This window comes from Kogia breviceps, chromosome 3, assembly GCF_026419965.1.
Source record: "Kogia breviceps isolate mKogBre1 chromosome 3, mKogBre1 haplotype 1, whole genome shotgun sequence".
NCBI lineage: Eukaryota > Metazoa > Chordata > Mammalia > Artiodactyla > Physeteridae > Kogia > Kogia breviceps.
In genome coordinates this window covers 122624399-122646482 of record NC_081312.1, presented here as the reverse complement: position 1 = coordinate 122646482, position 22084 = coordinate 122624399, and the positions used below count along the sequence as shown (strand labels likewise).

Below are 22084 nucleotides of genomic sequence, written 5' to 3'. Positions count from 1 at the left end.
GCTTTAAAACAGTACCTCAGTCTTGAATAAATCAATTGCAAAAAAATGATATAGAGTATTTGAACAATATTGTTTTTTTATAGATATATGTCAAGCTGTCTTTACAGAGAGCATCCTTTATTTTTTTCTTAAACACTCAGGGAACTATAACAAAAATTAATCATATGCAGGACTATATAAAATATTCACTAAATTTTTTTTTAAAGCAGATATTGAGCTTCCCTTGTGGCACAGTGGTTGAGAGTCCACCTGCCAATGCAGGACATGGGTTCGTGCCCCGGTCCGGGAAGATCCCACATGCCGCGGAGCAGCTGGGCCCATGAGCCATGGCCGCTGAGCCTGCGTGTCCGGAGCCTGTGCTCTGCAACGGGAGAGGCCACAACAGTGAGAGGCCCACGTACCGCAAAAAAAAAAAAAACAGATATTGTACAAGCCACATTTTCTGATAATAATTGAATGAAATTAGACTTAAGTAAAAATGGTTTTAAAAACAGGAAAAATAAAACCATTAAGGAATAGAAAAACATCCTCCTAAAAGAAGCTCATGAAAGAAATTCATATATTAAAAAGAAAATAAATATTAAATCAGTGTAATTAAAGCGCTAATAGAAGAAGTGTCCATCTGGCATCCCAGGAGAGAAGGCACAGGACAAGAATGAAAATGATCCCATCAGAATGTTGGCCCATCTCAGCCAAGCCGGTAAAACGAAATTCCAGCACCCTCAAAAAGAGTCAAGATCACCCTGGATTTAGATGATACTCTGTGATTATAAACAAATTATTTTAATTGCTTTCATACATGTCTGGGTGAAAGTTGCTCCCAATATTAATTATTGAAATCTGGACTGAGTAGACTCTGCCTCACAATTACTATCAAGATTCCAGGCCCCCAAACTAGGAAATCAATACCCTTTCCGGAAGCATTTCCCAAAATGTAATCTTCAGGATGTTATGAAGTGCTGGGGTATAGAGGGGTGGAGATTCATAGCCAAGGCACCTGGAACATGGTGAATTAAAGAAAATGAAAACATTTTCATGGCTGCAGAATTGTTCAGATTCTTTAACATGCCAATAACACATTTTGAACTCCTAGAAGAAAAACTAGCAAACAGGGTTTCAAGAATTTATGTGACTCTTCAACCTTTTTTCTCTAAAGAACTCAGGATCGTGGAGTGTTGTAGAATACGCTCTGGGAAACACTGTCTGCTGAATTGAGCGTTTTTGTTTTGTTTTGTTTGTTTTGTTCTTGCCATCAAAGCTATTTGTTTCACATTTTATTATGGCTACAAGATGTGGGGAAGATGGGGGAGAGATAGAGACCCTTCTCCAGAAAAGTACTGGCCATCATTCTGTGATGTCACAAAAGTTACAAACAGGCCGTAGCTCTTCTTGCCAAATCTTGAAAAAAAATAAAATCTAGATTCTATAAATCAGATAAGGGAAGGATGCTTGGAAGCAGTTTTGTCTGTAGAAGTCATCAAACATAATTAGATACAAAAGAAAAAAGTAAAAGAGAAAAAAAAAAGAAAAACCATCTTTTGCTCACATACATTGTCCTTTAAAACAGGGGTCCCCAACCCTAGGGCCATGGACCGCTACCGGTCCGTGGCCTGTTAGGAACTGGGCCACACAGCAGGAGGGAGCGGCAGGGAGAGCCAGCCAAGCTTCATCTGTATTAAAACAGCTCCCAGTCGCTTGCATTACAGCCTGAGCTCCGCCTCCTGTCAGCATTGTGGTGAGCTGTATAATTATTTCATTATATATTACAATGTAATAATAATAGAAATAAAGTGCACAATAAATGTAATGTGCTTGAATCATCCCGAAACCATCCCCATGCCACCAGCCCATTGAAAAATTGTTTTCCACGAAACTGGTCCCTGGCGTCAAAAAGGTTGGGGACCACTGCTTTAAAACACTGTCACGGGGCTTCCCTGGTGGCACAGTGGTTGAGAGTCCGCCTGCCAATGCAGGCGACGTGGGTTGGTGCCCCGGTCAGGGAAGATCCCACATGCCGCAGAGCGGCTGGGCCCGTGAGCCATGGCCGCTGAGCCTGCATGTCCGGAGCCTGTGCTCCGCAACGGGAGAGGCCACAACAGTGAGAGGCCCACATACCGCAAAACAAACAAACAAAACACTGTCACGTTAACGGGCAATGCTGGAGGAAGCAAAGTTTGAAAGTTTTATTCTCCTATGAGTTCTTTGTTAATTTTTTATTATGACATTTTTCATGATTACTAATATTACAATTCAACAAATGCCCAATATCTTTTAGCTTAAGCCCATTTTCTGTAACTGTTCATGCAGCCATCTCCCTGTGGCCCTCAATGAAATCTCTGTCCCTCTGACCATTGCACCTGCCACCGAATACATATCACCTCTGTGCTTAGTGCATTATCCTAGTTGCAGTCACACAGACAACTTCCAAAGTAAACCGATTATAAACTTCTGTTGGTTTGACTTTTGCGAAAATGGCTTTGTATTGTTCTCCTGAAGATGATTTTTAGGTGAACGCCCCCATCTCAGGTCCAGCAAGGCCATGTCTAATTGGATATTGTTGGGATCACTGATGAGAGAAGCAGGGCTTCTGAATGTGTGTGCCAACAACCAACCGTAATAACAGCCCTGCAGAAGCCACAGGGGTGGGTTTCTTTATAAAAATGGCAATGAGTTCAAGGCAATTATGGAAACCCCCAGAGAGGCTGTCTTAAAAGAAAATCCTACCTACCCATGAAAGACATCCGGCTGATAACTTAGCCTGCAGCCTCATTGGTGCCTCTCGGCAGGAGTCTTCTGCCCCTTCTGCTTTATCAGCTACTCCCTTAAAACTTCCATAAAAGGCTTCACTTGACCTCAGCAGGTTACCCTGCTGGTGGCTACTGATAAAGTAAGAAGCACTATACACTCAAAAATCGTTAGTTTCTCATTGTTATCCCCTAAACTGCTACACTCCCTGTCCCCCCTAATTCAGAAGAAAGCTCACCCCTAAGGAGATGGCCTATTTTATTTGCGTACTGCCTAGTTCTCAGTTGTCACTTAAATACACTCATCAGAGAATCGAAGGCTTCTCATCACAAGAGGAGAACAAATGACACCTTTAAGCTAAATAAAAAGCAAGAGAACACGCTGTAAGCAGGTTCTAATGAGCTTTCTCAAACTGCCCCCAGTCTGCCAATACCATTCTCCCTAAGTTATACAGATTGACTTTGAGACTGAGAGAAGTGATTAGTCTCTAGATGTGTATTCACAGATTTGCTGATTAGTGACTTTAATACCCTTTCTCCACTAAAAATAAACCAAGTTATATTGCTGATGATTTGGAAAAGAGAGTAAAGAAAAAATAATTATAATCAACCACCCTAAGAAAACCATCAGTAGATTTTGTATTTTCTTTTTGGTCCTTTATTGGGATTTTTTTTTTAACATAATTTTAATTTAATTATGTATTGTGGAATGGGTATCTTCCAATCCGTCCAACAGAGAAAATAATCACACATCATCATAAAAAAGAGAATAGGGACTTCGCTGTTGTGCAGTGGTTAATAATCCACCTGCCAGTGCAGGGGACACGGGTTTGATCCCTGGTCCGGGAAGATCCCACATGTCGCAGAGCAACAAAGCCTGTGCACTACAACTACTGAGCATGCTCTCTAGAGCCCGCGAGCCACTACTGAAGCACACCTAGAGCCCGTGCTCTGCAACAAGAGAAGCTACCGCAGTGAGAAGCCCGTGCACCACAATGAAGAGTAACCCGTGCTGGCCGCAACTAGAGAAAGCCCGTGTGCAGCAACAAAGACCCAAGGCAGCCAAAAAAAATAAATTAATAAAAACAAATTAATTTTTAAAAAAGAGAATAAACATTCTAATGGTCACCACCTAATATTGTTTACTAGTTGTAGGCACTTGGCTAACACTTGCTATGTATCAAGTCATGTAATCTTGATAACCCGTAGAATAACCACTTCAATGGTTCCAATTTTACAGATGTGAAAACTGAGGCTGAAAGAAGTTAAATAGCTTGCCCATAACTACACTGCAAGACAACACAGAGCTTAGACCCAAATCCAGGCCTGTCTGACTCCAAAACTTGTTCTTACATTGTGCTCAAAACCCTGGAATTCAGGGGTCCCTGTGGTCAGTGACTTCACCATCCACACACACCTCAGCTCCTCCAGAATGGCTCTTTGTGTTCAACTCCTGGACATCAGGACCCTTTATTGGTGCCTGTCCTTTCTTTTGGCCCATATAAAGATAGGTGTCTGTCTATTGATTAAGTGACAACTCTGATTTATGACTTGCTCATTGCATCTTTGATCTACCACATGTAAGTCGATATTTCCTACTTGACACATTTTAAACATGAGCCCTTTATAAGAGATTGTGAATATGGCATTCTAATTCTCAATTCCTTCTTTTTATCTTCCTCTCTCCCCCTCTCCTCCCTTACTCTCCCCACAGTACACTCCATTTTATCTCTAAAGATGATGCTGGTACCATCTACCACAGTGGGTATATGCATCTGGTGAAAACCCTACTCTACACCCTTCAAAAGCCTTAAGTTCTCCCAACACATGTATCCTATACTTCTCATCACTTTTCTTATCTCTTGCCAACTCATGTAGTTATAAGTTCTCAGTGAGGTCCCATTTTCTTACTCTCTAAAATGTCCATCAGAAACTCTCTTGGGGTGCCATTTTCAACCAATACTCCTGGCTACCTAGGGGCAATCCAGAACATAATCCAAATACTTTAACAAGTATTGCTAACAACACATTAACAATCATTGCAATTACTGATACCTTGAGATGGATGATTAAATAGAACTCCTTTTGCTTGCTTCATAATTACAATAATATTGTATTTCTTTCTTTCAGCTTTATTTTAATACTATAATTTGGACAATTATCCAACAGAGTTCCTAGAAAGCATCTGGAAGATATCAATTTGAAAGATCCAAATACTAATTCCCTTATTACAAGAGAATAATAAAACTTTTAAGGTTGCAAAATTATATTCATGTTGAAAAACCTCCAAAATACATGTCCTCTGCTATAAAAATGTCTATAATTAGTAAGTGTAATCCATATTATAAGTGATTTACAAAATTGTGAATTCCACATAGAAATATATTTTCCACCCCTCAGCATAACCCCCAAGTAACGTCCAGTTAATTCTGCCCTTGGGGTATCATTCACATTTATCACTGATCTGTTGGAAGAAAACTGTTTCTTCTTAGGACATGTCCAAAAATAAAAATGACTAGTGTGCATTACAGAATGTACTTATTTTGTTCATGATGGGAGGAAGAGTTTTTTAAGAAAAGTCACAGTCAGTTATTGTCTTAAACCTGGAGAAGACAAAGCCCATGCATTATTGGAAATGTAAAACCTAAAATTGAGTATATACATTTTTTACTTCAAGTAACAAATCGTCTTTCTTATTCTGTTCTACTCATTTAAAAGAAATGAAAAGCTACCCTTTTCCTGTCTCTCTTTCTCATTAACTCTCCTCTTCCTAGTGGGAAGAGGTTCAGTCAATAGGCAAAGTAACAAGCCAATGAGCATCAATGAACAAGACCTCTCTCTTCCTCTCATTGAGATCAAGTGATGGTGGGGTCTTCTTTCCTTGAATTTTTGTCCCCCCTCAATATGAAATTATCCCCAACTTGACCTCAGTGGCTCCTAAACTATTTGTTGATTGTAAACTTTAGACCTTGTGCTTTAGTCTGACAAGAGTACTGAGTGGTCCCAAAGACAAAAGCTATGGCATACAGTAGTTACTGCAATGGCAGCCCACTTTTATAGGTGCATATAATCATCAGGTTGTGTGACTATATAACCTCCAATGGTTGAGTTCAAGTCATCAACCCAAGATTTTTGTCTATAACTCCGGGTGCTATGGATGTGGTTCAGGTGAAAAGAGTGTTGTTCCCCAAACATCATCCCATTTTTATTCCAAGATGCTTTGATGGGTCCTTGCTAAGTGACTACAAGCTGATTCAAAGTCTGAAATTCAAAGTAAGAAGCCAGATGCAGTCAAGGCCGGCTGAAGGAGTTTCAGACTTTCTATTCAGACAGGAATAGATGTCAAAGGCCAGTTCTCTGTTCCCTGCTTGGCCACTAGCTAAATGTGAGATTTCTAGGCTTCAGTTGTTGCATCTATACATGATAAAGGTGAATTAGACAATTCCCCAAGCCCCTTTGTATTCTAAACTTTTATACTAATTGCCACTTAGAATCTCCAGGAGGTCAAAGATACTCTAACAAGGGTAAAGAATAGTGTCCGGGAACTATGGATCATTCCACACCCCCCCACCCCCCGCCACCCACCAAAAAGGCAAACCTGCATTCAAAAAGGAATCCCCTTCCCCAGTAGACTTTTCATGTGCAGGGTTTCACAGGTGAGACAATAAGAACAGCTGTTGAAGGGGATCATGAATCTTGCCTGTTGTAAGTCCCTAAAGGCAACGAGCATGTTTTAAAACAAACACGCCTTGTTACAGCAAAGCACATTTCTTGGATTAAGTTATTGAGATCTCTAAGTGCAGTACGCAAATAATACTAGTTGTATATCTTTTGCAATCTGGGAAATAGTAAAAAAAAAAAAATCTCTCTTTAGGCAAACCAACATATGGAGAGAAGGGCAGATGTACTTTTATGAAGCAGTTAGCCAACTGGTTTAAGGTATGCCTTCTCAATGGAGAAAAAATTGTATTTATACTTGAACATTCCTTCTGAGGGGAAAGATGGTCTTGGTTATCATCTTTTCCAACTCCTTATCACAGACTTGCAATGAAAATGCTCATCCTTCAGGCTAAGTGATATATCCGTTTGCTTATACACATATTATTATAAATATGCTAATAACATTTTGCATTAATGCAGAGGGTGAAAGTATTTTATAAGAGATACTTTAGCTCATTAATCCTCAGGATATCCATGAAATAGCTAGGGGAAAGGGATGGTTTGCCAACTTTTTCAAATGACAGGAAACTGCATGGTTTAAGCAGTTTGCTCAGAATGGTCAAATGAGCCCTGTGCAGGGCCTGATAGGACATCAGAATGCTGACTTCAAGTTTGGACAGGTTGACACTACCCTCCTCTCATAAAAAGATTGTGACCCTCATTTGCAGTGATTCAATGCTTTATTGTTCCACCCTTCTTGTCTGCCCTGGATCCTTCTAACAGCCTCCAGCCCATGGCTGTGGGAACCACTGGAAATGGGGAAGCAGCTGTCAGGTGAACTCAGGGAGTTTTTCCAAGCTTCACCTCCTCAGCCTCTGCTTCACTCCTCTCAATGCATCCATGTCCTTTTAATCTGCATCTCAGCTGACCTGCATGGTTTTACCCCATTTCAACTAAATGATCTCATTTGAATCTCATTTCTCCTTGCTTAATTTGAGGGCTTTTTAAAGATAGAGCCCCTAAGAAATGTCCCCCTGTCCTCCACCTCCCACACTCAACCTGCAGACGAAGAGCACTATAGGCCACTGGGGCCTCCAGAATGTCACTGGTCATGACCTCAGCCTTGAACTCTGTCCAAGGAAGGAAAAGGGACAAATAGAAAGCCACCAAGTTAGTGACAACAAACCCTGGCTCCCTTGGAAGGCTGAAGTCCCCACCAGGATGACAGGATCTCCTGAACGCTTCCACGAAAACCTCAAAGAGCCCCTTCAGTTGGGCCGCCATAAGGCTTTAGAGAGGAAGTTACCATGAGGGCGGTGTAGGTGTAGGGATAGTGGTAGGCCAGGTAGCAGACATCCTCAGCATGCGGGAAGGTGACGGCAAAGGTGAGGGTGTAATAGCACTTCCCAGACTCTGCCCCTGCAATGGCTGCACTCTGGCGATAATGATTTCTACAAGAGAAAGGAGAAGAGACGAGAATGAGGGAAAGGTGGGGAAAATAGTCATTTAGGGTTTGAGATGCCATAAACCTTTGGTGTTATATACTAGCAAAATGTCCTTCACTTGAAACACTTGGTGAGCAAAATTTAGAAAGCGGAGAAAGAGAGAAGTGAGCTTACTGCCAGGTCATGAGCCCAAATCAGCAACATCTAGGCTAATCCATCTGTCTCCTAATTGTGGCATCTATGCCATAGGCCTTTCCTTGCTGTGTCTGAAAATGAAGGCTATAGAGTCACTGAACTAGAAAACAGAGGAAAATGTGAATAATTCTGTTCTTCCTGGGATTTTATTATAGACAAATATTTTATTACCCAAATCTGGGTTCCTCAACCCCTGCCTCTCTCCAGATAACACAGAGTCCAGCTCCTCCTTTCCTTTCTGCCTGCCAGATAGTTTATTAGCAATCCCTACTTTATACAGAGTTCCAACTCAACACAATGTATGTCATATTGTTATCATTGTAACAACCCATTGTGTGGATGAAAGAACAAAAGCTTAGAAAAATCCATTTGTCAAAGGTCAAAAGGCTAATAAGTGGCCAATACAGGACTCAAACCCAGATCTGCCTGCAAGGCCTTTGTTCTTTCCACTACACAATACCTTCTTCCCAAAGGAATACATTTATCACCCCAAATGTGGTTCAGCTTCTTACGGCTTGAGAATGCACATTTTCCTTTGTCAAAGATGAAGAACCAATGTTGATACTTCAGAGAACAGTATCAAAGTAATTTGCACCCAGAAGTACATTCCAAGCAATATTTTCCCCATACGCTGCCAGGTACAATCCCTCCTTGCCTCCTGATGCTGAGACAGCTGTGCAGGCTTTCCTGAGAAATGTTATCATCAAGGCTGCATTATAATACAAAATACACCAGGACACCAAAAGATGTAATTCCACCTTTGAACATTTACAACATTGGCTTTATTGCCCATTGTGCTTTGGGGTTTCATTGGGGGAAAGGCTGGGGAGAGGGAAGAAATAGCAGATAATTATTCTGTGCATTCTTGCAAATATAAAAAATATGGATTATTCTTTTCTGCCTTTTTTGCTTCCTTCATGACACCTGCCACCAAAGCAAAAAGATCAAGTGAGCAAGAAAGGAAGAAACAGAAAATCTACTGACTGGTTTTGTGTTTTTTTTCAATATTCATAAAACTAAGAATGGGAGTAAGAGAAATTGGTAGTTCCATGGAATATGACCTACGAGGCTATACATTTCTCTTGCATCAGCTTTTGCCAATATGGCACCCTGGATCCTTGGTCATCCTAGGGATAGAAGGAAATCCCCAACGATGTACCAGCTTTTCAGCATCCTATTAATAGGACCCATATCCTTTGTGACTACAGGACTAGAAACTTCAAAAAGGTAACTTTTTTTTTTGTTTTTCCTTGACCACACTGCTCTGCATGAAGGATATTAGTTCCCAGACCAGGGACTGAACCTGCGCCCGCTTCAGTGGAAGCAGAGTCTTAACCACTGGATCACCAGGGAAGTCCCCAAAAAGGCATCTTTACCCATGGTGCCACCTGGATCTTGCTACCTAATTGAGTCTATTTTCTCCAGATTTCCCCAAAGTTCTATAGTTCATCTGGAGCTAAGGCTCTGATTATTAGCAAGTATGTAAAGAAGCAGATGGTAACTCAGAAAGCATGCAAACCACATATGCTCTACCTTTATTCATTCTGATTTCAAGGCTCCACTGCAAGCACACATTCAGTTTACACCTAGCTGAACCTAGTCAATTACACCTCTCTTCTAAGTGAAATGAGCCAGTCAACATTTTGGTCAAATGGTCAACATTTTGACAACCAATCAGAATGTGGAATAGAGCTTCACATGCACGAGTGTGAAAACACACACACCACACATATATATTCATGAAGGTAAAGGCAGGTGGAAACATACATCTAGTGCCTTGCCATCCCCAAGTTTTTCACCTACATGCAGTGGAGACAGAGCCTGCATCTTTCCTCAAGATGAATCAGATGCCCCCGAGGCCAGTGGGGGTGGTCTCATCTGACATGAGTCTTGCTTGTTTTTAGGCTTCCCACTGTACTATGTACACTGAAGTCACACATCACAGGCACATTCATCCTAAGCAAATTCTATGATGCCCCACCAGCCACCAGAGAGAACAAGAGAGAGAGTAAAAATAAGAATATGGAGACTAGCGAACCAGCCGACGCGCGAGCGAGGCGGAATCTTCAGCCACAGCCATGTTCCTAGTAAACTCGTTCCTGAAGAGTGGAGGAGGCGGCGGGGGAGGCGGGGGCCTGGGCGGGGGCCTAGGGAATGCGCTCGGAGGCCTGATCAGCTGGGCCGGAGGCGGCAGCAGCAGTAGCGGCGGCGGCGGCGGAACTCCCAGGCGCATCCTGGGCGGGGTCATTAGCGCCATTAGTGAGGCGGCTGCGCAGTACAACCCAGAGCCCCCGCCCCCTCGCACCCATTACTCCAACATTGGGGCCAATGAGAGAGAGAAGGCCCGGCAGTTCCGGAGGCTCTTTGCCCAGCTGGCTGGAGAGGACATGGAGGTCAGTGCCCCAGAACTCATGAACATTCTCAACGAAGTCGTGACCCGACATCCTGATCTGAAGACTGATGGTATTGGCATTGACACATGTCGCAGCATGGTGGCTGTTATGGATAGTGACACGACCGGCAAGCTGGGCTTCGAAGAATTCAAGTACTTGTGGAACAACATCAAAAAGTGGCAGGCCATATACAAACAGTTTGACATTGACCGTTCAGGGACCACTGGCAGCAGTGAACTCCCGGGGGCCTTTGAGGCAGCAGGATTCCTCCTGAATGAGCATCTCCTACAACATGATCATCCAACGCTACTCAGATGAGGGAGGGAACATGGATTTTGACAACTTCATCAGCTGCCTGGTCAGACTGGATGCCATGTTCTGTGCCTTCAAATCTCTTGACAAAGATAGCACTGGACAAATCCAGATGAACACCCAAGAGTGGCTACAGCTGACCATGTATTCCTGAACGGGAGTCCCAGACCTGCCCCCTCATCGCCTCGCTGTAGGAGTCACCTTGGACTCTTCGGTCTCCCCCAGGGCTGATCCTGTTTGCAGTCACATCTTCATGGCTCCTGCTGACCCACAGGCCTTTCTGTTCTCCCAGCCCTTGGCACCCGGATTCTCAGTCAACAGCCAGGGCCCAACATGCTTCAACACACCCTGCCCCAGCACACCCATCTCACATCTACTCCATAACCCCTCTCTTGCATCTGTGCCAAGCCCAACGTTTGTGTTGCTTGCACACCCCAAGGGCCCTTCTCTCAGTTCTGGGAGGATCACTCCAGTCCCTACACACCCTGGCACACCCATTCAGTTACCACCCAGGCAGCTGAACTCCAGGCCATAACAGGCCACATGCCCCAGTGCCTTTGTCTGTATTCTGCTCCCAGCCTGCCAGGCCCAGGAGGAAATAAATGCACCCTAGTTGCTGCTCTCTCTGAAAAAAAAAAAAAAAAAGAATATGAAATTCCTATCCCTAGGTTCGTTCCACCATTCAAACCAAAACTGGACTCCAGGCAGGGAACAGCTATAGTGAAATGGAGAGAGAAATAAAATAGAATAATTTTTAGCTTTTGACCTTCTGTGGGCCAAGGTTCTAGTGATTTAAGGAAAGTTTAGAATGGTAGTTTGGCCTATAAAATCTACCTCCTCACCCTCCCAAAACACACACACACACACACAAACCTGTTGTACACAAACCCTTGCTGTAGCTTCATGGGCAAGACTGTCGTGGGCAAGACTAAAAGCTCCCCACTAATAATCCAGCCCTCTTCAGGATGGTTGCTGATGGCTGGAATTTAAGAAAAATGAAAATCACCTCATTTAGGATGAGTTTCCGCTAAAGGAGATTCACTTGCAACCCTAATCCAGGGTCTACGCTGTAGGTGAAACTAAAGCAAACGTCAGGCTTCCCCACTGGAGTCTCCTGGTGGCTGCATTGTAGTGGGAGAGTCCCCGAGATAACTCCACCTCTAGCAAAGGTTTCCTCTTCAGAAACCTTTAAACTTTCCCAAGATCACCTTCTTCAAAGTGAAGTGTTCCATAAATCTCCAAAGTGAAACACTTGGCTTGCTACAATTAGCAATTAGTCCATGATAAAGTGAGATCCTATCAAGTTCTTTTTGTTTTCCCAATTATGATATGAACATACTGAGGGATGTTTGCAAGGCAGTAACATTCATCCTTTATATTTCAAATGGTTCCCATGTTCTTCCTTTGTATGGAAATGCTTTCCTTCTTCCTCATTTTAGCCAACTCTTCTTCCTCCTTCAAGACTCAACACAAGTGTTTCCTCTTTCAGGAAGTCTTCCCCAATATCCACCCTTTTACATAATTCTTATCACATTGTGCCTCTCCCTCACTGCCCATGCTTTATGGCAGGGATTATGCTTATTTGTCTGTATATCTTCACGCTTGGCACAGTACCTGGACTTAGCAGCTGTTCAGCTAAGGTCTGTAGAATAAATTGATGTAAGACTCTAGAAGTAATAATTAGAATACTTGGCATATCTTATCTCTAATCCTAATTATATCCTTTCAAGGTATTATTATGCACACTCTACAGACTGGGAAAATTGAGATGTTAAGTGTCTTGAGGAACTCCACACAACAAGCACAATAAACAGGATTCAACCCTAGATATGGGCTTACCCCCAAAACAAGATTTTTTTTCATTTTATCACCTGTCTCATAAGAATGGATAAAAGGACAAGAGGTCTTTTGGTTTAATTCAGCAAGTAAGAATTTGAAGTTTCAGTTTTCATAAATCTGAGATACCTATAAACCTGAAGTCTAAAATAACAGAAGGAATGTAAAATAATCCAGATGATAGCTAGTGAGAAAATTATTCATACCACTATGATTCTTTATGTCACTGGTATTTGATGCCACTAAGAAGCTTCTACTAATTACTAATAATTGCTAACATTCACTGAACATCCACTATGCACCAGACACTGTTGTAAGATTTCCATGTGCTTTATTTCATTTCACTTCATCCTCAGCACAGATTTATCAAGTAGATACCATTATTATCCCCTTTTGCTGATGAGGAATCTGAAGTTGAGAGAGGCTGGAATAACTTGCCCCAAGGTCACATCATTAATGAGTGGTAGAAGTTTCACTCCAGAAACTTTCTCTCCTTGATCTGCTCTTCTAGGTGGAGAAGAAGCCTGGTGAAAATCAAGTGTGCTCTCAAATATGCCAGATCCTAGATGCATGTTGGGTCAAAGATGATATGGATAGATCAGCCATTCCACAGTTAAAAGGCTCCCCTTTGCTTTTCCATTCCCTGAACAATTTATCCTTCGAAGGGTCTGCAGTTCTAAAATCATAAAGCTTTCAATGAAGCAAGGAGCAATGTACACAAATGCATGGTTATGAACTCAGTCTCCTTCCATTTGTACGTTAAAATATGCTGGGAAGTCATTTTTTAAATTTTATCTTTGGGAAGTTTTTTTTTCTGTGTGTGCATGAAAGAAGCAAATGCCAAGATAGAGAGTGAATTAGATAACCTTATAATGACGATGGCTCTGTTTAACATGGGAGCATCATTTTACTTAACAGGATCTAATAAGGCAGGGCAGTCAAGTCACCAGGCTGCCCTGTGTCTGCAGGGTTTCTCATATTCTGTATAGCACCAAATCTCTCTCCTGAGATCCCCGGGAAGGACGCATGATGGCAGAGCTCTTGTATGACATTCATCTTCATGAGTGAGCTGTTCCATCTCCTCTCACGAGCAGAGATAAATGTCAGAAGAGATCAGCTGTTGTGTATTACACGGCCACTCCAAGCATGCAGCTTCCTTCGCTCTGCCCTTCAGAGTAAGTCACCCAATTACTTTAGACCAGAGCTGGGAGAAAATTCAAAAAGGTGTGAGGCTGTGTACATGAGAGGGAGAAGCAGACCGCAGGGAAGTAAATAAAGCAGAAACTAAAACAGTCCTTGCTTACTTTTACAAGAGGCATGGAAAAATAAGCCTGCCCATCTCTGTTCCTCCCTCTGGAGGATCCCTTTTGATTTTCTGGCTTAGGGATCTGCCAGGTGGGTGGGCGAGGGGGTGGAGGATGGGGGAAGGGGGGAGGAGCGGGGGAGGAGGTACCCCAGGGGAGGGGCAAGAAGGTCAGATCTCCTGAACACAGGGAGAAGATATTAGAATTTCTCTTTAAATTTATTATGATCTAATAAAGAAGAAAGAAAGTTGTCTAAGGTTTAATATGGGGATGGACAATGCTGCCCTTATGCTGTCCAAGTCAAGCTACTATGATGAATAATTATAAAACAAGCTAGATTACACTATAGCAGTCTTATCCATCCTTCTCTGTTGTTTTCCAGGGATGGAATATGAAAAATACATTACATTTTATATCTATGTTTTTCTTTTTTTTTTTTTTTTTTTTGTGGTACGCGGGCCTCTCACTGTTGTGGCCTCTCCGGTTGTGGAGCACAGGCTCCGGACGCGCAGGCCCAGCAGCCATGGCTCACGAGCCCAGCCGCTCCGCGGCACGTGGGATCTTCCCAGACCGGGGCAGGAACCCGCGTCCCCTGCATCGGCAGGCGGATTCTCAACCACTGCGCCACCAGGGAAGACCTATATCTATGTTTTTCATAAGTCAGGTAGTTTAGTATCGATTGCTGTACAGTAGGCTTCCTGTGGGAGGGATGAGAATAGCTCACTGTCTCTCTCATTCTTTAGATTTTAGCTTCTGGCAAGGTATTTAAACTTGCAGAAGCCTTCTCTAGTGGATTTACAGATTATATTATCTAAATTAAACTAAACCCTGCAATATAGATAATTAGTTTTTTCTAAATTCTGCTTAGAATTCAGAGATTGATAATAATATTACATTTTAAACACAAATGACGGAGAAAATAAAAGAATTGACATGGCCTACCTCCTACCTTAATATTAGCTCTTTCTCAAGAACTCTTATTTGTGTAAAAATTATCTAACTAGATTGGAGAAGTTAACCACAATTTTTCAAAATTAGCCAAAAGGCAATTTACAACTATATTTTTCATGGTATAACTTAAGGGTATAGGATGCCCCAAGTTACCAACAGTAGAAAAATATATAACAATTTTACATTTAAAATTTAAAGATTTAAATTTAAAATTATTTTTTAATCTTTTCCCCATGTCTTAAAATTCTAAACTTTCTGCATGTTTTCTAGTATGCATAATATATTAGTATAGTAAGGCGTGTATAATTGATTTTTTTAAATTGTGAACAAATCTATATTAAAAGTACATGGATTAGTATATCTTATCAAAACAGTGTGGAGATCACTTTCTAAGTGATGATGCTCAGCCCCACAAAGCAGTCAGCCCACCTCCTTAACTGATCACTATTGCTATCACTTTTTGAAGGAAATGGATATCCCATTCTTTCTGAGTACTCTTTTCTTTCACCCTCCCATAGATATACTCAGGTACCATGGCTCATGGTTCTCTCCACAATAAGCACCCGGGCACCCCTTTTAGAACATGGTACTAAATATAAGAATGTAATAGAAATAAGACTTCTGAGTTCCTGATGACATATTGGAGACAAAGAAATAGGAGGTAAAGTTCTCCCAATTTAATACATTAGAGAGCATAAAGTCAGGGATGAAGCCAAAAAATCTTCAAAAGCAGATCAACTCAAAGATTGTGATGGGTAAACGAGAGAAATAAATACATTGTATAATCTAAGGCATTCAATGGTAGGGAAAGGCACTCTGATTTGCGGTTGAATAGAGATACACATAACATATCTATCCTGTTGTTAGATCACATTATTGGAAATATGTTAACACAATGCAGTGAATTGGTGTAAAACAAACTACGTTATAATGTCACAATCTTATCCATTCATTTCTGTTGTATTCATGGCTGGAAGACGAAAAATGAATTACATTATACATTCATGGTTTTCATGTTACCCCTCTTTTACTCTTTAATCACATAACAATTGTCTTGTTAATGAATCTAAAAGCTATTAACATTAACATTGGCATTCTTTAGCCCAAGGGTCCGCTTTGGGATGTTTGATTTCTTCCTTTTCCTCTTGGCAGATTCTAAATCCCCTTAAACCCACTCCTTATCCCCCACCTCCAAGGAAGCAGCCTCCAGGGAGAGCTATCCCCGCCTCCCCCACAGGATGCTGAATGTTATGTTTGTCGAATCTCTTACTAACCTCCAGATCCAAGCCCACTGCAAGCTGGGTCTTTCATGTTTATTTAGAATTACTATTTCTCGAGGACACTAAAAGTTATTCTTAACACACCAAAGTCCAAATGTATGCTTCCATTATTTTCCCCTACAGCTGTGGCCCCTGCCACCTGGAGATGATTTTAGTCTCAATCTCTTTGGACCATAAGAGGATCCCGAGAGTCTGTAGATAGGTGGGTCAGAAAGTCATTGCTATGGAAAACCAACAACATTGTATGGCTTTGCTATTGTTCTGAAGAATATAATGAAAATACTACCCAGGTCCATATTCTAATACATCCAAGACTAAAGACTGCTGACTCTTCCATTACAAACTGTTAGCCCATCTCTGTGCTTTATAGACTATCCTTACTTCTATGGTGATGATTGCCCTTGTGTCTGATAGAGCAACAAGATTCTTGACCTTCCTATCTGTCAATGCTCCGGTCCTTACAGTCTCAAAAGCCAAGAGGCATAAGCATTTTTACTCTTTCTTTTTGATATTTGCAACTATCCTGAACTCAAGAATGCCTGATAATATTTTCAGGGGCCTCCTGTAATCTCAGAAAGAGATATAAATTACTTTATCCAAGAAAATAAGTACTAGCCTATCAGTTTTTTATAAGAAACCAGCAACAAGCTAATAATTAGCTACATAGTTTCTACCTGTCCACACTCCCTATCCTTTTTTTGTCTTATGAATTTGAATTTTATTTTCTATCAAAGGAAAATGCACAAATAAGCAATTCATGGGTCTGGAATGCATGCATGTATTTTATCAAAATATATGGATAATTCAAATTTCATTACAACTTTACAGGATACATTGATGAAAGTGGCTACTGATCAAGAGTTGAAGATGAATTCCGAAAATACCTTTCTCTTCTATTTTTTCCAAAATTTATCTTTCTGTGGAGGAACAGTTACTTAAGTATATTTCTCACATATTCATGTTTATCTGCTTTGGAAAACTGAAGCATGGGAAGGATAAGAATAGTTAGAATATCTCACACTTTTTGTTCACTGGGACCAATGGAAACAAGAAAAGAACTGAAGCTTGACGCACTAATCATAGGTTGAATCTATATAATAATATCCAACAGTAAGGTCTAAAGGTTTTAAGGTGTTTAAATAAGAATAGATGACTTTTCAGAAAATCAAAAGATATTTCTTGAGGTCTACTGTGGGTGCCATTTAACACGCTTAGGCTTCTGAAGGACAGAGCATTTGCCATTGGAAGAGTGACAAGTACAGCAGACAAGCACACATTGCTCAAGTTTATAAGATTAACATGGAGAAGCAGGAAATTGAGAGAGAACAAAAGAGCAAAGGAAGCTAACAACACTCTAACTTACTTGTAATAACAGATTTCGTAGCCTGTCCGTACCCAGGCAGGTCTGCCAAGAAGAGCCTCCTTCACAGAATACAGAGTTGGCTGCATCCCTACACAAAATAAAGGCAGGATTAATCCATTGCGGGGACGGGGGGGATAGAAAAGGAGAGCTGTGGTAGGTTGAATAATGGCCCTCAAAGATACCCAGGTCTTAATCCATGGAAGCTGTATATTAACCTTATATGACAAAAGGGACTTTGTAGATACGATTAAATTAAGTATCTTGAGATGGGGAGATTATCTTGGTGGGCCCTAAATTCAATCACACATGTCCTTCCAAGAGGGAGGTACAGAGAGGTTTGACTACAGAGGAAAAGCAATGTGGCCGAAGCAGAGAGATTTGAAGATGTTATGCAGCTGACTTTGAAGATGGAGGAAAGGGCCATGAGCCAAGGAATGTGAGGAACATACCTCTAAAAGCTGGAAAAGGAAAGGAAACAAATAATCCCCTAGAATGTCCAGAGGAAGCATGGCCTTTCCAACACCTTGACTTACGACCAGTGAAACTGATTTGGGACTTGTGGACTCCAGAACTGTAAGAGAATACATTTGTCTTCTTTGAAGCCACAAAATCTGTGACAATTTGTTACAGAAGCTGCATCAAGTGAATACAAGAGTCAAGACTCACCTTTTCTCTTTCTATACCAGCAAGAGTCTATTTAATCAGTACAAAATAGAGGTAATGTCCTATGCTCGGACCTGGAGCTACAGGGAATATTTTTTCCTTACTCAGAGCCACTAATACATTAGAATGCGAGCCAGCCAGAATTTCCTATTTCTAGAAACATTCAAAATAAATATGGGTTACTAGTCAGTCATTGTCCCTTGAACATCTCCCCTAAAATTGCCACAGGTATTCAGGAGAATTTAAACTTTCTCCAGAGTTTTCTGAAAGTGGAAATCAGTGTTGTCCCATGGAATTGTGCCATTTGCCTGTCTGTAACAAATATCAACAGATCAGTACATTTGCTCCTATGGGATTTAAGAGGTGGAGAGAAGGAATAAATGAGAGGGTTCACTGGCCTCAAAAAGTTCAAGGTGGGGCAAGGGAGGCAGGAAGCAGTGGAAAGTTAGGTGAGGTATTAACATTTCATAGCAGAGGGAGAGTTTCAAGGTTCTCCTCCCATAGTAGCAATTTACCATAGGTTGGTGGCCGTCTTGCCATACCTGGCAACCAAAACATGTCAGCCCAACTTCAAACCCTTTGCAACCCAAGCAGGGCTTCTGAAAACAATTCAAGCACTCAAAAGTGACATCATTTTTGATGTTATTGAGAAAGTTTCTATTTCCCAAGAGCTCATACCGTAATTGAACTGGCTGTTGGCCTTCTCACAGTTGATAATGTTGAAGCGATAAGGGACCGCATCCCTCATACCGCTCACCTTGAAGTAGAACCACTGCTGGTGCTGCGTGCTATTCACATCAGCATTGATCAGTAAGTCGTACTCCAACCTGCAAAGTCAGAAGCAAGATCAGAGGGTTAAAAGCCTTTAAGAGAACTTCCAACACTGAGAAATCTACACATCTCAGGTTCTGGATGATAGATGTAAGATCCAGGATCTTGGTTGGCTGGTAAGTTATAGTTATCATTCTTATCTCACAATATTGGACAGAGGCTTTGGAAATTTAAGGAGGGGGGAGCAGTGTCCTGGTATTAGAAGAGTCAGTTATACAATTATAGCCTATCTTTTTATTAAATGGTAATGAAGTTTCTGTCCAGCTGGAAAAATGCAAGTGTGCTATATCCCAGAGAAAATGTGGTCACATCTGGTTGGATATGCCATTACTATTTGATGTTAGACATGACTTTTGAGCATCAGTCTTCTCAAATGAAAAATAGAAAAGTGTCTAAGGACTTCCCTGGTGGCACACTGGTTAAGAATCTGCCTGACAATGCAGGGGACATGGGTTCGAGCCCTGGTCAGGGAAGATCCCACATGCCACAGAACAACTAAGACCATGCACCACAACTACTGAGACTGTGCTCTAGAGCCCGCGAGCCACAACTACTGAGCCTGTGTGCCACAACTACTCAAGCCCGCACGCTTAGAGCCCATGGTCCACAACAAAGAGAAGCCACCGCAATGAGAAGCCCGCACACTGAAATGAAGTGTAGCCCCCACTGGCCGCAACTAGAGAAAGCCCGCACGCAGAAACAAAGACCCAACACAGCCATAAATAAACAAATAAATAAATAAATTTTAAAAAAAGAAATAGTGCCTAAACTTGCAGTACTGTTTGTAAAGATTAAGTAGTATAATATATGTACATCCCCAGTAAGGCAACAAACATGAATTAGACTAGCAATGAAAGATTTGTCTGTTTGTTTATTCCCTTTTCAACTGATTTAGTTTACATGAAGTAAAGTACACAGATCTTAAATGTACAGCTCAATGAGTTTAAGCAAATTCATCTGGATACACCTGTGTGACAACTCCCTGGATCAATATGTAGAACAGTTCCGGCATCCCAGAAAGTCCTCATGTGTCCCCACCCAATCAATATGTCTCCAAAATATTACTTTTTCAAGCTTGAGCAACAGAATTAGCAATAAAGCTTTGACTTAAACATTATCATCAGGATATTTCATTTTCAAAAATATTCTTATCCCATCCCCTTGGCACACTCTTTGAGTTGCTCTTCTAGAAAGGGCAATGGTTTTGCCCTGATTCATTCATACTCTCCTACTCTAGCCCTCTGATTAAATGGCAGTGTATAGTGAGATTTGTGGAAGGGGAGAGCTTTGTTGAAGCTGTAGCAGAGCAGATGGTGTCCCACCCCTCCCATCATCACTATAAGCAACACACTCTAACCACTGAACTCACCATACAATGAATGAAGCTATAGCTGGCACCATAGGGACACTCATGAGAACAATTCCAGGAAGTCTATGACCCTCAAATTGTCTGCTATGCCCACAATGCTCTCTCCAAAAAGTGATCATAAAAAAATCCTTGCCTGTAAGTAGGTTTGTTTTCTGTCATTTGACTCTGTCACCCAGACCACAACTGATGAGTTTAGGATTCTACACTCTGGCCAAAGGCAGATACAAAGAGAAAGACCTGAGTAAGGCCAGGAGCTTAGGCACATCCTGGACTGCTCATTGTCCCACTAGGAGATTCCTAATTAGGTCTTCCCTCCTGGATCCTTGGAACGTGATAAATGGAGACAATAAATAATAAAAGCAGGAGCTGTAGGAAGAAGAAGCTAAGATAGCAAACAACAAAGAGAAGGAGGCTGAGGAGGAATCTTAACATGCCTGCCTTTCCTTTCTCCATCCCAAACAGCTCCACTTGTATCTGTTATATGCTGGGCTTCCTTGAAATATTTCAAGTACAAAAAAAAATTACTTACCACTCACCATGTCCCAAAAAGGGAAAACTTCGAAAATGTCTCCTTGCGGGGGAGCGGGATACAAAATAGGGCTGAGCCATACTGAGTATGGCCCCTGCAGCTTTCCTTACTTACTCACGCACTTGGATGGCTTTGCGAAGATTTCCAGACTCAAACTTGGAGAAGAACCGTAAGCAGTCAGAAGTGGTGTCTTGCAAAGGCCTGTAATGAAATAGAGAACCTTTGAACATAGGACTTATTGCTATTCTTGGGTACAGTTTAACATTTCTTAGAGATAAGCTTTCTCTTACGGATCTTTAACCCGAATTTTCACTGTGTTGATTTTAGGAGAAGGAATGGATTACTAACTTAAAATATTCTTATGCTCATGCCATTCAAAGGATATTCTATACTCCCACCCCCCTCATTCCACTGATGTTCAAGACCACCTACCAAGGCTCATCTAGACTGAAGACAACTTTATTTATAATATCGCTTGGCTGGATGAGCCTCCGGACATCCTCAAATATTTTGATCCTGGAAAGGAAAATTGGAAACATTTTAAGGGTTGGCCCTCACTCTTTACCCCATTCATCCTATGGTCATGTGGGAAGGGCCTTGGGACTCATCAGAGAATTATGAAAGAAAAATGTAATAATGCTCCAACCTTGAGCTGAATGAGTACAAAAAGCCCCACCCCTCCTCCCTTTTCTTCTTTATCAAAAAATAAAACTACACTGAGCAGTAGGAATGTAGGAAGCAGTGATGCCAGATTTTAGTTTTAGGAGGATTCTCTACTCAAAGGAGAGTTTTGTCAAGAGCATTAGGGCTGAAGGACTTTGAAGCCTCTGGTTGTGTGAATAAGAAGGCCCTCTGCACTTAGACAGTTTTGAAGGAGACATTAGGATTGCTGATGGGGATTGCTGATGGGGTTTCCCTGGTGGCACAGTGGTTGAGAGTCCGCCTGCCGTTGCAGGGGACACGGGTTCGTGCCCCAGTCCGGGAGGATCCCACATGCCACGGAGCGGCTGGGCCCGTAAGCCATGGCTGCTGAGCCTGTGCGTCCAGAGCCTGTGCTCTGCAATGAAAGAGGCCACAGCAGTGAGAGGCCCGCGTACCGCAAAAAAAAAAAAAGATTGCTGATGGTCTGGGAGGCTCCAATAAGCCTTTGAATTCTCGTGTCATTTATATGTCTTGGTTCTGTTTGCTCCAGAAGACTATGGTCAATCT

General features: G+C 41.7%; 1 protein-coding gene and 1 pseudogene across 1 annotated transcript in view; one reads left to right on the top strand and one right to left on the bottom strand.

Annotated features, from left to right (window-relative positions):
- AGBL1 (AGBL carboxypeptidase 1) overlaps positions 1–22084 on the bottom strand; it is a 216117-nt gene that overhangs the window by 4722 nt on the left and 189311 nt on the right. Inside the window, exons 12-16 of the mRNA XM_059058824.2 lie at positions 21308–21391; positions 20990–21076; positions 18825–18973; positions 17484–17571; positions 7711–7855 (exon numbers count right to left, since the gene is read on the bottom strand). Of these exons, the coding sequence (XP_058914807.2) occupies positions 7711–7855; positions 17484–17571; positions 18825–18973; positions 20990–21076; positions 21308–21391 (553 nt within the window). The remainder of the gene's footprint in view (positions 1–7710; positions 7856–17483; positions 17572–18824; positions 18974–20989; positions 21077–21307; positions 21392–22084) is intronic.
- On the top strand, positions 10123–11391 carry LOC131753468 (calpain small subunit 1 pseudogene; annotated as a pseudogene).